Source organism: Tachysurus vachellii, chromosome 20, assembly GCF_030014155.1.
Source record: "Tachysurus vachellii isolate PV-2020 chromosome 20, HZAU_Pvac_v1, whole genome shotgun sequence".
Classification (NCBI taxonomy): domain Eukaryota; kingdom Metazoa; phylum Chordata; class Actinopteri; order Siluriformes; family Bagridae; genus Tachysurus; species Tachysurus vachellii.
In genome coordinates this window covers 7891825-7910473 of record NC_083479.1, presented here as the reverse complement: position 1 = coordinate 7910473, position 18649 = coordinate 7891825, and the positions used below count along the sequence as shown (strand labels likewise).

Here is an 18649-nt window from a genome sequence, read left to right as displayed (position 1 = left end):
AAAGAGTTTTCTGATTTGCAATGACACAGGGACATAAGCAGGAGCACACACACACACACACACACACACACACAGACACACACACACACAGAGCTTTAACAGTGCACTCAATTTGTACAGGATTCTTTTTTTAAGAATTAAAATCCTGGTTAATTTTCCCTAAAGCTGGGACATAGTGAATGGATCCATCTGGAGTGTTAAATCAGACACACATATGTTCACACACACACACACACACACACACACACACACACACACACACACACACACAGAAGACCTGGCAGCAGTTTAGGTGACATGCTGGTGTTCACACTCTAGCTCCTCTCAGCACGCCATGAAGGGACTGCAGCTGGACAGGAGACTGCACTTACCCCCAAACCCCTGCCCTCTCTCTCTCTCTCTCTCTCTCTCTCTCTCTCTCTCTCTCTCTCCCCCAAATCAATTACAAAATAAGGGTGGCGCAGGAGAAACAAAATGAAGAGCCAAAATGAATTTGAGCACAGTGCAGTACAACACAATGCCTGATTTCTCTTGGCTTTGTCATGCTTTATCTGGTTTCTCTTTGAGCCGAGCAGCTTTCCGCCTCAGAGTCCAGCCACATGCATTGTTCAGTTTGAAATGAATCTTAAACAAGACAGGAACTTTAGGTGTTGTGCCTTCTGCAGATGCTGCTCTGAGGAAGAGAACAGAGAATTGGCTGCCTGTTAGAAAAAGACTTGCAAGACTTCCCAGCTCTGACAGTCAGAATCACACACACACACACACACACACACACACACACACCATCCTGCTGGTGCAGGCTGGTGGATTGTGCGCTCTGCTTAACAGTGAAGCTTGCTCACCTAATTAGTGTGCTACCTTGTCTGGCAATCAGAACAGCTCCTTGTGTGTGTGTGTGTGTGTGTGCGTGGGTGGGGGGGTGCTAAAAGCCACAATGCTCCTCACCTGATCAAACTAAAGCTTATATAAATTCAGAATGAAATTGAAAAAAGAATGTGTTTCTACTCACATCAGGTGCTTCGTCTCAATCTGCTGCCATTGTAAACTTTCTGTTTAAATACGAGTGGCCATAACATAACCATCAGCTCGTATATCAGCATCCCACAGCGGCATTAAAACCCACAGCACGCAGGCTCTGTTTTTTTTTTCTGTAATGGTGTAATGGGATTAGCTCTTCAGCATGCTTCATGCTGCATACATATCATATGAGAATAAAAATAAACACGTCTCACCGGGAAAAACATCGATGTTGCCCTCTGAGAGTTAATTCCAAGTTTAAAGAGCTTCCTGCCAACCTTGATTTCTCAGACCAAATCAGGAAGTAAGGCAACTGACAAACTAAACTTGGCAAGAAAATCAAGTCATAAAATAAAGTCAGGCTTTCGAAAGTAGTCCTTAACAAAGTGTCCGCTGTGACACCACTAAAAACTACACACTAATTACACTCTACACTGTAAGTGTTTGGACTCACAGCTGGTACTGCAAACCGTTATGAGCTTGTGGAAGCATCCCCCAAGGTCCGTCCTTATCTTTTTAAAATGGTGACCCTTTGTTTAGCAGAAAGATGCTGCTGCAAGTCATTATGCAATGCCCACACAGTTGAGAACAAGGAAAGGAAAGGAGGTTGTGGAGCATTGGAGACTCCTTAAAACACAAGTGGAAGACTATACAGTATCACATAATGTGTTAAGATCTGATACCATGTTGAAATGTGTAAGCTTTCTGCATGATCATCAAGATTTGAGCTGACGTTCTCAAATTAAAGGAGGCAGAAACACACGTTCTTCGAAACAAGAAGCTAAAAGGAAGGACTTCAGTAAAATGAATCATAAATCAGGTTTCTATCTATCACATAATCAAACAAAGAAGTTGTTGTCTAGTCATGTTAACTTCTGGAATCCAAACAGCTCTGACACAATGGACGAGGTTTGTGAAAGCTGGAGAGGCTTTGAAGGTGTGTGAAATGGAGCACGGTCTTGTCTTTGTCCTTCTCTACACTGCCCTCATGTTGTCTCGTTGCTTTTTTGCAGTGGTACATGATCAGCATTGTGCACATCTACAACCGCTGGAGGAACAGTGAAATCCGCTGCTACGTGAACGGCCAGTTGGTGTCTTACGGCGACATGGCCTGGCACGTCAACACCAATGATGTGAGTGTCTTCACTCTGATTAGCGCCTGTACTCTAGATAAGTACTTCTGCCTGAGGATAAAAGTGAACCAGCAAAGACAAAGAGTAAAAAATGATGGCCTTGATTCTGCTGCAGCAGGGAGTGATAAATCAGAACTATTTTGTGTGTGTGTGTGTTAGTGTATTTTATGTACATGTGATGTAGCTAAGAGTGAAAGCACAGGAATAGAGTAAGTTCAAAAGGCTCCACAGGAAGCAGAACCGATGCCCAGATAAACCAACACTATCCATTTCATCTCCCACCTCTCTGTTTTCCGCCTCTCCTCCCCCCTTTCTCCACTCCAGAGTTATGATAAATGTTTCCTTGGCTCTTCGGAGACGGCTGATGCCAATCGGGTTTTCTGCGGTCAGCTTGGGGCAGTGTATGTGTTCAGCGAGGCACTTAACCCAGCGCAGATCTTCGCCATTCATCAGTTGGGACCTGGATACAAGGTAACACACCTGAAATGTCTGCTAACTATCAGAATTATGACCTGCTCTGAGATAACGAGTTACTATATTACCATATTAGGATTAAGAAATACAAAGAGAATATTATTGATGTATTTAAATATTTAGTAATGTTATCTGTATGGCGCATTTACAGTCAGGTGTATAAGAAAGAGCCCCCTTTGGAACTCAATGGTTTTACATATCTCTGAGCATTGCATGGTCTGAACTCTGGGTGAATTTGCTGGGACGTTCAATCCTGGCAACTTGTGTTTTAAAGGTCTTAAATGTTTAACTCTTGTGAATAATCTTTTTCACTGTAGAATGAACTACAAATTGTTTGGAAATGGCCTTAAAACCCTTTCCAGGTTGATGGGCAGTAACAGCAGCTGATGTCTTTCTTCTTTGCCATTGCGTTAACACACACCTGAATGCTCCAGACCGGCAAATTGCCAAAAAATACTTACAATTAATCAAGGGCATTTGATTAACAGCACCTAGCTGCTACTACCCTCTTAATTCCTATGGAAGCAGTGAGGGTGTGCTTATTAATTTTTTTTTTTTACTTCTCCATATTTGCTTCATTTTTTTAAATAAATAATGCCATGATGTAATGTCATGTGGTGGTGCTGTTCATCTGAGGTTGTATTAAGCTCATTTTAAGACCTGCTAATTTTTTTTTCTTGAATGTCTTCAAGAATTCAACAGGGTGTACTTTCTTTTTTACCTGACCGTAAGCCCACAAGCAAAGCAAGAGGATACAGAGTTTACATGACGCAGCGGAAAAAGTGGCATGTGTGTACCTCAAGTGACCTTTCATTCAGTCCACATAGATTAGGACTGAGCTCCAGAAGCACTGTTAGGAACAGAATAACTGTACGCATCATTTTCTTTCTGCCAACTCCTAAACTTGCACAGTAAATATGAAAAACATGACACGAGACAACAGCACAGTGAACAAACAGCCGATTTGAGTTTGTTCCAATTCCCACACTGATTTACTGAGTGTTATTGTTGTACAAACAAATTGCTCTGCAGCTACATGAATCATAACATTGTTGGAGATCAAAATTTTAAACACGGTGTATTTGAGAGAACGTGTGATCTGGATGGATTTCTTTTGAACTTGAGCTCAAGCTCGTGCAGGTAAAAGTGCACACTTGGAGCGTAAATGGTTGTTATTTAGAACTATCAAGCTTTAGAAACATTTTTCTTAGCACCACATTATTTTGCTCAGTACTAATTAATCTACCCGCACCATAGAGAAAATTCATATGGTTAAATTCTATTTGCAAACATGTTTAACCCTAATGTTACCCTAACACATTCTCTCAACCTTTTCTGGAACTCTACTTAGTAAATAGTATTATAAGATTGCCTTCACCAAGGACTTGCTTAATAACTTAAAATTGTGCATATGAAACGCATGAGCTGTGAAGATATTTTTTCGAATCCGTATTTTATACAGCAGATAATTGGCACAGCTCTACTGCTCAGAACGACCTTGTGCCACAACTGTTTTGAGGGTGACAGGTTTCTCAGTTCATATTTGATCATCTACGTAATTCTGAAAAGTTTACACTGTAGGTAGTAGTCCTTATGAACAGACATGATGTGGAGGTTTACATCACATTGTGTGTGTTTTCTAAAGCAACAGACTAAAGTGTGACCTGATAGACAGTCTAAATAAAAGATCTCTCTAGACCTGATAGATCTCTCTAAATGAAACCAATGAATATATGGCCTTTTGTTATTGTGTCTCTCTGGGATTATTCTACCAATCACCAAACTTTGTTCTTTTCTTAGCGGTTACATTAGCAGGGCAGCACTTTCAGTTTGGACACAAACAAAAGTCTCAGTCAGATTGCAGCTTTCAGCACAGTGCACAACATCCTTTCAAGTATTTTTAACTTTTTTTTGCATTTCAGGCAATATAGCTCTTCTATTCCACTCAGGACTGCAGGGTCAGATCTGCAGTCCCGAAAGGGAACACGGGGTCAGAATTAAATTGAGCATGAGCAATCATTTTTCCTAAAAAGAATGTTTAGTGAGTGCGTGTGAGTACGCGACTGCGTCTGTGTGCGTCTGCGTGCGTCTGTCTGTTCAAACTGATATTTCAGGAGTTAATGTTCCTGCAGTTTCATGGACCAGGGTGTAATGAGATTCAAATGCACTGATATCAACCTGCAGAAAGGTTTCAGATGTGTGTAAAGTAACATTATTAACTTGCCATGGTATACAGAGATACTCATTTTAGCTTAGGCTCATAAGCAGAGCTGTTAAGATACTCTAGAACAAGGGGCTTATCCTTTGTCTAGATCCTGGACCACCTTGGCAGCCTAGGTAGATTCACACTAGGTAGATTCACACTATGGTGTGATGCACTGTGATCCCATACACACATCAGTAGATGCTCTGGAATGAGAGGCCAGAGAGGTTCTTGGAACTGTCCATCTGGGACAGCAAATTCTGTCAGATCTTCATGTGTGGTGAGTGTGTTTGTGGTCTTCTGGTTTAAAGGCAGAACACAACCAGCTTGAACTAAGGGAAGATGAAGTGAGGTATTTGTCTGGTCAGAAGAAGTCATGACCCTCAGCTATGAATTGCATCAGAGCAGCATAGGATGAACTGCTCAGCCTCTAAGATCTCATAAACTCCTGAGATCTCCTCACTCTTACTGGCATCATGGCAGGCATCTGATCAGCTGGGGCTGTATAGTGGTCTGATGGTTGCACAGTTAGGAGCATCTAGTGGATGCATAGTTAAGGAAGTGCTTGCATCCAGAGGAGTGGTTTCTACACCCGGGTGTAGCTGGACCTCTTTTCCAGTGGTAGATCTTTCTAGTGGTAGATGCACAGGCCAATGACTGGCATCAACACTGATTATACCCATTTCCACCTTTGCCTCTGATCCATCCTATTGTACAGAATTCAAAAACCAGACCACAGAAACTTGCTTGTGGTCTTGAGATGACTTACAGTATAAGACCTTGGTTCCTCTGCTTTATGGGACAGATGAGGTGTAATCAGACACTTACCAAGAGAACAGGAAGTGGCTTCTACATGAAGGTTCTATGTTAATCTTTTTGTTCTGCTTTCTGATTCCTAACTCTGCATTATGTGACCCTGGCGCACAAGGCCAATTCCATCAGGACAGGGCAGATTGCACTAACCATATTTGGCAACATCTAACCCAGGTTAGTAGAGCATCAACCCATATCCTGTTCCAAAGGACCCAACCCAAAGAGGATGTCATTACAGTCTCATACAAAGGGGTCAACTTCTGCAGATTGGAGGTATAGATAACATGGCAAAATGGATATCATATTGCCAGGGCCAATCGAGATCCTTCCTCGGACGCTGCTGAGACCTCAGCTTTAAGGTCATTATCGGCCTGGACAAAGCTCCAGATTTGGCCCAGTGAGGATAAAAAAGGCTATGATGTGGAGAGAAAGCTCACTTCAACCACTGAGCCTCAGACTCATGGCCATCCAGCTAATTTAGCAGGCTGAGCAGTGAGCAACACATGGTATGTCTGGGGAAAACCATGCTAACAGCATGTTAGTCACAGGCCTACTTAGTTGATGCGGGATATGGAGTATAAGGAGAAGGCAACATGGGAGAGATGAGAGGTAAGAGACAGTATTAGGTAAGTGACACTAAAATCATATATGCCTCTGATGAACATGGGGTAGCAAAGGTGTAGCATTTAAAAGTATTTGTATTTTTTTTTCTTTTTTATTCAGTCTGTTCAATCTCGGCTATTCTTTCTCTAAAGCCTTATCTGCTGGAGGCTTTCTCTTTCTTCTTTCTCTTCTCCGGCCCATTCGCAATCACAGGTGTCTCCTTCTCATTACACGCTGTTTCATCCATCTGATTGGACAACTTCACTACTCACTCGGCTGATAGGAACTGATTGCTGCTGAACCTGTGTTCCTCAGTGAATGTGCGAGGATGAGGAGTGAAAAGGTCCTGTCATTATTGATTGAACAATTAACGGCCTTGTTTCTGAGGGTAGCAGGTGAAATTGAAGCCATTAGTGTAAAAATTCCTTATTTAGCTGAAATTAGGCAGAGCTGAAATTCTATTTTTTTCTGTGCCTGTGTGAAATCGAATGCTTTCAGATTGTCTTTAGGATCATGACAAATTATACACAAATGGTCTAGATTAAATTTCTCTGAGCTTCTCTGTTCACAGAAATGTATTAAAGAGATTTATTAAAATGCCATAATAGGTTGTGGTGGTTGTTTGAAGAAGCGTGATATCTAAAGTGGGGGTTTTAGTGAAGACTGTGACGATATAAACGAATGTGTTGAGTATTTATTCAACAAGGAACTGTTAGGGAGCCATGCAAGGATGGAGCAGCTTTAGACCTGTATTATTTTTGAATATAAATGTAAAGTGTGGCATCTTGTATTTGTGCTTTGTAAGATACAATTTTTATCTTTTTGGCTGACAAGTAGAATATTGGAATATTATGATGCCCTTGTATCAGTAAAATCTCCCACTCTTTCTCTCTCTCTCTCCCTCTCTCTCTTTGTCTGACCCCCCCCTCTCTGCCCCCACCTCCCCTTCCCCCCCTCTCTCCCCCTCTCTCTCCCCTCTCTCTCCCCGCTCTCTCCCCTCTCCCCCCTCCTCTCTCTCTCTCTGTCTCTGTCTGCCTCTCTCTGCCCCCTGCCTCCCCTTCTCTCTCTCTCTCTCTCTCTCTCTCTCTCTCTCTCTCTCTGTCTGCCTCTCTGCCCCCACCCCCCCCTCTCTCCGTCTCTGTCTGCCTCTCTCTGTCTCTGTCTGCCCCCACCTCTCTGCCCCCACCTCCCCCTCTCTCCCTCTCTTTCTCTCTCTCTCGCTCTCTCTCTCTTTGTCTCTCTCTCTGTCTCTCTCTCTCTGTCTCTCTCTCTCTGTCTCTGTCTGCCTCTCTCTAACCCCCGCCTCTCTTTTCCCTCCCTCCCCCCTCTCTCTGTCTGCCTCTCTCTGCCCCCACCTCTCTGCCCCCCCCTGTCTCTCTCTCAGTCTCTCTCTCTCTGCCTTCCTTTCTCTCCCTCTCTCACTCTCTCTGCCTGCCTCTCTCTCACACACACACACTCTGGGATGTCCTTCATTCTCTGACTGGGGTTTTTTAATTATTCAGAGGCAGAATAATGCTCCATTGTCTCTGACGGCTGCTCACACAAACCACACAATCGCTTCAAACGGGCAGAAGCTGTACATTATTCATAACCTTGAGTGTGTGTGTGTGTGCGTGTGTGTGGTGTGTGTGTGTGTTAGTGTCTTGTAGCCAGGTTGTAATACTATGTAACGGCAATAATTGACAAGTTACCAATGCCATTGACAGGCAGCAATGTGTCCTGTTGGAAAGGATCAAATATTTAAAAGCCTAATTTAATTTCACAGCTTGTCTAATCATATTAAATGATATTAAGTATATTAGTCAGAAGGAGAGCTACAGATAACAACCGATAACCAAAACACTGATTTGAGAACCAATTTCAGAAGTTTCCTGAGGGATTAAAAAGGAACAATGTTCCCGAAGCTGCTGATTACAGCTTATTCCTAGGATTTGTGTTCAAGAGAAACTAGCCGTGATTTAGTAGGTTAGGAGGCCACATTTGTAGCATTACAAAGAATTTGGTCTTTACTGCCATGGGGGACCGATGCATATGCATATGAATTCCCTTTTCTTTAATTAGCTAAGGCCCTGAATATGACTGAGCCTATTATGTTGTACTGTTACAGAATGATCATTAGTAGTAGCACTGTGATCTGTATTACTCACAGAAAATGTATTAAAAAATACTCATGCGTGTCGCTGCTGCTTTACGTTTCTAAAGAGAACCAGGAGTTCTCTAAATATGCGCTAAAAAAACCTCCGTTCAGTGTATAATGTTTGCTCAGTACATGTTCTAGGTTTCTAGGAAAACATGCATGGAAGGAATGAATTGTCCTGTGAGCTCAGTGTGTGTTAGTGTTTTTTTTCCTCAAATCTTTTTCTTTTTGAATGCATTTCTTAACAACTAATCAACAGGAACTCGGTTACTAATAACTGGCACTCTGTTCTGTTCATGAATAAAAACCTCTATGTGTTTAATTACCTTAATGCTCTTCCTTTTCATGTCCATGACTGATAGCTGTATTGTACTTTTTTTTTACCCTGATCCATTTAAAACCAGTATAAATGTCATGTTCCCTTATAGATGCTGCTTTACTTTAGAAACCAGAGTTTTTCCCAATCTGATCTTACTTTACAACCTTCTCATACAAAGGATCCCAAACTGGCCAGGTTACACACACATTTTAGATTAATTACTAGTATTTTTTTACAGAATAATGAGTTTTTTAAATAACTTTGTTTGAAAAGCACTATTTTGGCAACCCTGGTAAAACACATGCTGTAAGTAGGTGAGTGAAGGGGTGGTGGCATGAAGTTCCCCAAGATGTCTGAACAGCTGAGTCACAGGCTATCTTCAAATGACCGGTGAACACATTTAGTTAGGTTGATGGCATCCTGAGTCTGTAACCTAGTGTACCAGTGTTAATGTATTCATTGCTAGAGACTTCAAATTGCTTTTGTATACGTCGCTCTGGATAAAGGCGTCTGACAAATGCTGTAAATGTAATGCTTTATTGGATCTTTATATTGTGACTGTGCTATGCAGTGCAACATATTCATCTTTTATATTTGTAAGTTTATGATCAGCACTTTTAACTTCATCACAAAACAGCTGTGTAGACATCTGGAGACGGATTTCGAGTTATTAAAACAAAATGTGTGAATCCATCACAGTGAAAGAGTGTGTGTGAATGTGAGTCCTTGTGTGTGTCTGGTTGTCTGCGTCGGCGTGTCTGTTAGTCCCGTGTGTGTGTGTTTCCAGGTCCATGTTTCTGTATTAGTGTGTATGTCCATGTTAATGAGGACGTTATGGCAGATGAGGTCCAGATGTCTGAGCAGCATGTGATGTCTAAGCTGGATTTAAGTTTTTATGGTACCATGTGGCAGAGGTGTGATTGAAGTGACCTTGTGTGTGTGTGTTTATTTCAAGTCTGGACCTAATTTTGCTTTCAGAATGGAAGTTGTGCGATCGCTTGCAAGTCTGTTTTTCTACTGACATTTACTACCAGAAACTGGACCTACAAATTTTCATTCACTGATCCAGATGTTGTTACACACCTGCATAATGATGCAGCCACATTTCATGTACATCATCATGTCTGTTCCAGACTTTTCTCAGGCTGGTAAAAAAAACAAGCTAGAATAAACTAAAATGGGATGTGTTCAGTGATGTCTGTAAGGAGACCTGCATTCCCCATAAGTAATGTTGGATTAGAGATTAGAATCAGTCTCATCTGTAAACTTACAGACACTGACTTGCATACACACAAACACAAACACAAAGAAGGAAAAACAAGAAGAAGGAAAGGAGGGGTTTGGAAGTGATGGAGGGGATGAAAGAGTAACATTTACATTTACAGCATATGGCAGATGCTCATGTCGTGTCCAAACTGAAAGTGCTGCCCTGCTAATGTAACCGCTAAGAAAAGAACAAAGTTTGGTGATTGGTAGAATAATTTCATTTTATACATTTTATATATACATTTAATTATTGAGGGTTAAGGGCCTTGCTCAGGGGCCCAGCAGTGGCAGCTTGGTGGATGTGGGATTCAATCTCACAACCTTCCAATTGGACCTTAACCAGCAGGCTCCCAAACACACACACACACTCGCACTCTCTCTCTCTCTCTCTCTCTCTCTCTCTCTCTCTCGCTCACCCTCTCTCTCACACACACAAAACTGACTCACTAACATCTGAGCAAATCATCAGGGGTCTCATTTATAAAGCGTGTTTTCGCGCAAAGGTTGTGATCTATAAAAATCAAACTTGACAGGAGAATGTGCGCACCTTTAAGAAAACTTTGAGACGTGTGTACGCACATTCTGGAGACAAAGGGAATTGGCGACACAGATGGTGAGGTCGTGAACTGAAGTTAGATTGTAGAAAATACATGTGAGAAGAACGATTATAAGAATTAATGACATTTAATTTTCACTCCATTTCATACGTTATATTCACATTATCATGAAGATTAAATCCAACAGTGTTATTTGTGCTGATTGTTTTAGGCTATATACATCTAGTAAAATCGAAACGTAATTCAAAATGTATTAAAAATAAATTAATAATAATAATCAGCGCTACTCCGTCCAGGGTGTATCCTGCCTTGATGCCCAATGACACCTGAGGATAGGCACAGGCTCATCGTGACCCGAGTAGGTCGGATAAGATGAATGAATGAATGAATAATCAGCGCTGCCTTACAGTCACATTGTCCACAACGGGAGCGCAGGAGGAGATGGCGCGACTACATGTGATACAGAATAGCATGAAATACCCTTTTATTAGAGAACTGCAGAACACAGTGTAAAAACGAAATATTTTCTTTAATGTACATATATCATAAAATGTCAAAGTCTGCAAATACAGTCATGAAGCACAGTCGCTACTCATCATCGATCCTACGGTGTTCATTACAAAACCGTCATGAAGAAGTATGTGTTCACTATAACATTTTCGTCTTAAATTTTCGCCCACAAATTAATTCTGTGATTTTGTCAAGGTGTTAACAATCAGTCTAATTGCTAGAAACATATAAATCCTCCGGTGACCCGGGTATGTAATGCTTCATGATGGCACTGCTGGCACTGTTGGAGGATTACGCCAATGGCAGAATAAGGAGAGAACGAGTTTTCAGGGACCATGATGATGACTGGCTAATAAGCCGATTTAGATTCCCTAGAGCTGTGCTCTTAGATCTATGTGTTGAATTGGGTCCAGTATTAGAGAGGGCAACACGCCGGAACCATGCCATCCCAGTCCAAATACAAGTCCTCACCACTCTGGGGTTCTTGGCAACCGGCTGTTTCCAGCGGGAATTGGCAGACAGGTAAATTATTTATATAAAAAAAACTATAAGTAATCCTCAACTTTGTCTCTAAGACCTTTTTGTATATGAAATAATTCTATTGGAATCTATCATCTCACCCTATAGGTCTGGTATATCACAGCCGTCCCTGAGTGCCATAATATCTGTCGTTTTGAATGGTATACTTACGGTGGTATACTTAAATCATATGTGACTTCAACATGACCCTCACAAACATTGTGGCACGCTGGCCTGGTTCAACACGATTCCTTTGTCTTGACACATAGCAGTGTAGGGAACAGACTAAATGCAGGCGCAGTACGTGATGGCTGGCTTCTTGGTGAGTTTAACAATATTAAAAAGTAGAAACTGTAACAATTTTGTTTTTAATATAATTATAACAATGTTGGCTCCTCACCCCATTTTTAAACCCGCAGAGCGCAGAGGAAACTCATTATAACGAGGTCCACTCTCGTGCCCGCGCAGTGATTTGCATTGACTATTTATGGTTAAAAATGGGCGTGTACAGGGCGGGATTTCACGTACGCACATCTGTGGGTGATCTGTGATTTATAAAGGGAACATTGCTTAGAGGAGTGCGTACGCACGGTTTTATAAATCGGAATTTTTTTTTGGCGTACGCCATTTTTGGCTTTTGGGCGTACGTAAACTTTTAGTAGGGATCCTACGCACAGTTTTATAAATGAGACCCCAGCACTGTATGCTCATTATTTAGAATTTGTTATGGTTTATTTTGAATGTTGTGGCTTGTGTAGTTTGGAAACGATGAATGAAGGTTTATAATACCTCCCTACTTCTACACACAACCACACACACACACACACACACACCCCACACACACACACGTTACTGTGTATAAATCTATATCCAGAATAAATCAGCAGCATGTTAGCACTTTGAATCTCATGTAGCTGTCAAAATGTTTTTTGTTTTTTTTTTTGTAATTGTCCCTGCAAGAAAAAGTGCAGCTCGTTTACAACCTGCCTCACAATCTGGTTCATCAAAGGTTTTTCAATTCAGGAGAAAACAATTAGGTGAAACAGATTTGTTGATTCGGTGTAATTAGCAGAAGGTTACCTTTTAAAAACCAGTGTCTTTTATAGCCACACGGGATTGATGGCTCCTCAGCTCTGTGCTCTATAGTATCAGAGACGTAAGATGATAGGATGTTGTAGGATTTGAGAAAGACGATGTTTTCCTCCTTTTATGCCATTCGTCTTAATGACCTGACAGGAGTTGTGCAGAGGCAGCTGATCTGTGCGCCATTAGAGTCACAGCATCTCCGCTGCTTCATTAAGATAATGCACTCACGCATGTGACTGTGCTGTGGTTTAGGCATTAAAGCAGCTTACATTCCACTGCAGCAACACCCACAAGGACCCAAGAGGTTGAGCTGATATTTAATAACCTGTTCTTTTCAGTATTTCAGGACAGCATGGACAACACTCTGTAATTTACATCTGTAAATGTGCTACAGTCTTAAGCAAAAAAAAAAAATTGAGTCTTTGAGTCATCATTTCATTCGAAACGATTCGGGTTCTTGAGTATTTATCTACCCACACATTTTTATTACAAATTTCTTCCCAGTCCTTACATGATGTCCACATCCATCTCAGAGGACTTTTACCTCCTTAGAGAGGTTCACTGCTTGCTGTATCACATGAGGACTCGGTATAGATTCAACCACAGAAAGATGAACTTTTATATTTCTATAGAAAATTGATGCGTCCGTTTTTAAAGAAATGTAAATACAGTTGCCGTCACAAAAGACGTTTATTACAGCTCCTTTTTTGGTCAGGTATCTCATACAGCTGAATGTGAACTTTGTACTGTGTATATATAAATATTTTGAGTAGTAGCATGTTTAGCATGTTGTTTGCTTTGAGTAATAAATTGTACTAAAGCATCACTTTCTCTGTCTTTCTCCACAGAGCACCTTTAAGTTTAAATCAGAGAGCGATATCCACTTGGCTGAACACCATAAGCAGGTGTTGTATGATGGGAAGTTGGCCAGCAGCATCGGCTTCACCTATAACGCAAAAGCCACAGACGCGCAGCTCTGCCTTGAGTCATCACCCAGAGAGAATGCCTCCATCTTCGTGCATTCGCCCCACGCCCTCATGCTGCAGGTGAACACACACCACACCATCTCAGACCAGCGTCAGCTTACTAAAAGCATTGTGGAAGACTCGAGTGGAACACACGTCACGCTGGATTTGATTTGTTATAAAATCCTGCACAGTTGCGCTGACTTACTTTCGGACTTACAGTGACACTTACACACACAGTAGCGTTGCTTTAGGGTCTCATTGTCGCTTCAGGGTCTCATTGTGCATTTCCTCCAGATTCTCTGGTTTCCTTCCTCTTTCTGAATGTAGGCTACTATAAATTGGCTACTAGAGGGTCTCCTTTGGTCTGGCATAGTGTGTATCAGGTGATTGGACAGCACTGACTTAACAATTGCATTTTTGTGTGTGTGTAGGACGTAAAGGCCATCGTCACCCACTCCATCCACAGTGCCATCCATTCCATCGGGGGCATCCAGGTGCTGTTCCCGCTCTTCTCTCAGCTGGACTACCGGCAGCCCAATGACAGCCCTGTGGAGACCACCGTGTGGTGAGCGCACACACAAACACACACACACACACACACCTCTGTCTTCTCCTCAGATTTTATATTTTCATCTTCACTGTTTGCCTCATAATCACTACCCGGCTGTTGTAATGCACACACACATACACATGAACACACACAGTCATGGCTGGATGATATGATCAAATTCAGTTCCATGCAGTTGTCTCGCTGCTGTATTCCCTCAGCTTGCAGGCATAATCAGTCCTGGATCTCTAGTACCGCTGGCAGGCATCATCAGTCCAATCCAAATCTGCAGTGCATCAGTGCAAAGCCTGTGGCCAGTTTTTTCCCAGTGCAGGAAAAACAAGATTCATGTAAACGTGGGTTAGTGCCGCCATCCAGCCGCTTTGCTGTGCAGCGAGCTGAGTGAAGTAGGGACAGAGAAAAAAAAACAAGAAGTGGAAAGGCGAAAGTGAGCTGCTGAAGACTTCATCATGACTTTCTACATCAAGCGCATCATTCAGCCGCAGCGCCTCAGCCCATCAGCGCAGCAATACTGCCAGTGGGAAATGATTCAGCGAGTGAGTTAGCGTGTCCATATCGATTGCTGCTGAGGATCAGTTGTTTCACTGCAAGCTATTTCTGGAAAAGAGATTACATGAAAACAGAAGTGGCAGTAATCAGCGTCTGGTGTGATGTTATTCGTTCAGATATTGCTTTGGAAGATAAGCCTGCGAGGTGACTGGCTGTTTTATGATAGACTTTCTGTGAGGACTGACTTTATCAGCCATACAAATGTAAAGCAACAAAAAGAACCGTACACGTTCAAATTTTACTGGTGTAAATTTGGAAAAAATAAAAGCAGGCATTTTGTTACAACATTGTGCTCAGGCCGGTTGTCACAATCTGCAGCCATGGCACAATCCGGTTTAATTGTTTTATTTGGAAAAACTTTTATTTTGGCTAAAAATGTTTAACTGCACAACATACATACTAACACTAATGATCTAATGAGTGTTGGTGTTTTAGAACCAGGGTTTAACAGAAAGTCTAGTTTATTCATGCAAAATCTGCATTGCTTGTAATAACTCCTCATAGACCCAAAGTGTATAGTGTATCATCTTTAAGCAAGCATTTGTTTTATCACTGCATGAAGTCTTTGACTATGAAGTCGGCGGTAATCCAGTCAAAGGCAATACTACTACTGGTTGCCATAGAAACGTGAGTGGCGCGACCAGCATTCCACTCTTGACGACAGATCAGTTTCTTCACAATCTGGAGGGAGATTCTGGTGTTGTTTATCTTTCCAATTCAGCAGCGTATATATGCATCATATCATACAGGATGATGGAGAAGCAGTTTGTTCTCTTTGCCCTTCATGGAGTCTGTCTGACAGAAGCACACGCGTCCGACTGTCTGGGTCCTACCTAATAGCAGACAGATCATTGCACTCTGTTGTCTTTACTCTCATTAGTAGTCGCTGTGCTAAGTTTACTCAGATTTGCAGGACATTCCCAGTGTAGTCAACAACATTCCCTGTTGTTCGTGTCCCCAGCTCTCAAAATGAATACTTTCTGGTCACTGACTCGCTGTGAGTCAATGTATGTGTGAACATAGCTTTACATAGTTTCTACAAGTGTGTCTACATGAGCAACACACCTTGCTTTGGTTAATGATGTTAGAGATAGAGATGGAGTCCTCACTGGGATAGTAACACTAAACTTTGTGTGTGTAGTGCCACTCTCCTGGCTTTCCTGGTGGAACTGTTGAAGAGTTCTGTAGCCATGCAGGAGCAAATGCTGGGAGGAAAGGGCTTCCTGGTCATTGGATACCTTTTAGAGAAGGTGAGCTGTAATAAAGCAGTATTAAGAATACTGTGACTGTTTTATATCACTCATATTATCTTTCTCTCTGCCTTTCTCAATCTGTCTGCCTGTCTGTCTGTCCAGTCCTCCCGTGTGCACATCACCCGAGCTGTACTGGAGCAGTTCCTCTCCTTTGCTAAGTATCTAGATGGCCTCACACATGGAGCTCCTCTGCTAAAGCAGCTGTGTGACCACATCCTGTTCAACGCAGCCATCTGGATACATACACCCGCGAAGGTCAGAGCACAGAATCCAAGCCAAACTCACTGCCCTGAGTAGGGGGTGAGCTCAATGACACAGCTAGCAGATCATGATATGGCATTTCTGCAAATACATCATATGGCTCCCAGTCTATAGGTTTGCTAAAGTAAAAGGTAGTTACACTGAAATAAAACTTAACCAGTAGAAAACATAAATGATCCAATTTGCAGTTGTAAATTTTGAGTTTAAAATTGGGAATCAAAGCTTTTTTTTTTGTCAGGATTGCTTAACATTCTTAAAAATGAACAAAAGCAAAAAAAAAACAATTGGCATTACCGTTCCAATATATGCAGAGGGAGCAGTTTATTTTTTATTACATTCATCAATTCATTGTTGAAAATAATTACATTTTAACTGTTTTAAAAACAGTAATTATTACTGTTATCATGCACATTTGTATTTGTCAACACAGGTTTATAGTCACTACATAGTTTACTTATCCAAACACCAAGTGTGTTTTATTACAATCACATTATAAGGGATTATAATGATCATTGGACAGTTCATGGCATTGGCAAGAAGGAAGAAGTTTAATAAATTAAGTTAAAGCTTTGTAATTTTAATATTAAAATTTTGATATTTCTGTTGAGCTGCTTTGAGACGATGTTAAAAAAAGCTATACAAGTAAAATTGAATTGAATGAATAAAATACAGCATGTGGGGGCAGCTGCAGCGTTGCTTCTGTTTTTTTGTGCCTTTGTCACAAATATTTTGTGCCTTTGTCACAAGAAGTCAATAAACAATGATTAGAGATATTTCATTCTTAATAGTCTCAAGAAACTTAGAATTTACTAAAGTTGTAGCAGAAGTCTGTAGCTTTCAGACTGAATGCAGACATGAATGTTTAAATGAGGTTTACGCAACACACGGACGCGTGACTGCTGCAGCTCAAGTTCTCAAATCCAATGAAATGTTGTCATTCAATACAGATACAGATACAGCCACACAGATGGATTACACTGAATGATGGTGTTGAACAGAGGACAGTCAGTAAAACTAAACTGTCTGTTGTGTCTGTGTGTAAAAGTGCTATACTTATGGAAGGCTGTAGTCGTTAATAGCAGCACGTCTCTTATGACTGACCATTTGGATATGATTAGCACACCGTTAATAAGATTTAAATTTCAAGATCAGTACATTTTGATTCGTTCAGTTCACATGAAAGATTAAAGGGTAAAGTATCCACAGTATCACAGGAGGTTGTAGATTTCGCAAAAGTTAAGAGAGAAAAGAGAAACATGATCCATTTGTAGCTTGAAGTATCAGTCTCCTTGTGCAAGCTTTCCAAATTATGATTAGGTTAAATTATAAAAAGATTTAATCCTAATAGTAAACTAGGTGGAATACAAATGCTCAGAGATGTTCAATGATGACTCTGTGTTTCACTGCAGGGATGTTACATAACGTGTGTGTGTGTGCAATATGGAACGGAATGTGTAATGTATATATATAGTAGGGTCTATACGTATTTAGACAATAGCACAATTATTGCATTTTGTTTCTCTACACCAGCGCTAATTAAGAGATAAGAGATGCCTTCATGAATCAGAAGGTTCTGAGTACATATCCCAGGTCCAAGCTGCCATTGCTGGTCCTCAACACTTATTGCTCAGTTGTATAAAATGCAATAAAGATGTAAGTTGCTCTGGATAAGGATGTCTGCCATAAATGTAAACATAAATGAATAGTAAAAGAAGAGTGTAGAGAAGGAAATGAAGGGCTCGTGATCTAAACCATACCACTTGTCAAGTATGATGGAGGCAGTGTTATGTCATGGTCCTGTATGGCTGCCAGTGGAACTGGGTCACTCGGTTTTATTGATGATGTGGAAGATGATAGCAGGATGAATTCTGATGGTATAGAGCTATACTTTCTGCTCAGATTCAGTGAAATGCTGGAAAACAGATAGGACAGCACTTTACAGTACAATGGAGAATGGCCTTAAAACACACAGCAAAGGCAACCCAAGAGCCTTTTAATGCAACAATATGAATGTTCTTAAATTGCAGAGTCACTCACCTGAACTCAAGTTAAATAAAAGCAGTAACCACAGTGCTTATTCTCTTGTCATGACTAATGTGTCAATAATGTTGAATGTAAGCTATAATCTTCTAAAGTTTTATGGCTTTGTGTATGTATGTGACATGCTTGTGACTGTTCCTCAGGTTCAGCTCTCTCTGTACACTTACCTGTCAGCTGAGTTTATTGGCACGGCCACAATCTACTCCACTATACGGCGAGTTGGCACCGTGCTGCAGCTCATGCACACACTGAAGTACTACTACTGGGCCACCAACCCACTGGAGAGCAGTGGCATCACACCTAAAGGCCTTGGTGAGTATTCAAACACACAAACGCACACATGTTGACACACACCCACACCTGTAAACAAACA

At 41.3% G+C, this 18649-nt stretch overlaps 1 protein-coding gene across 4 annotated transcripts in view; it reads left to right on the top strand.

Annotated features, from left to right (window-relative positions):
* nbeaa (neurobeachin a) overlaps positions 1 to 18649 on the top strand; it is a 166142-nt gene that overhangs the window by 89032 nt on the left and 58461 nt on the right. For all 4 annotated transcript variants that reach the window (XM_060895652.1, XM_060895650.1, XM_060895651.1 and 1 more), the window contains exons 7-13: positions 2031 to 2150; positions 2475 to 2621; positions 13486 to 13683; positions 14037 to 14170; positions 15864 to 15972; positions 16078 to 16230; positions 18420 to 18588. In XM_060895652.1, coding sequence (XP_060751635.1) covers positions 2031 to 2150; positions 2475 to 2621; positions 13486 to 13683; positions 14037 to 14170; positions 15864 to 15972; positions 16078 to 16230; positions 18420 to 18588 — 1030 coding nt within the window. The remainder of the gene's footprint in view (positions 1 to 2030; positions 2151 to 2474; positions 2622 to 13485; positions 13684 to 14036; positions 14171 to 15863; positions 15973 to 16077; positions 16231 to 18419; positions 18589 to 18649) is intronic.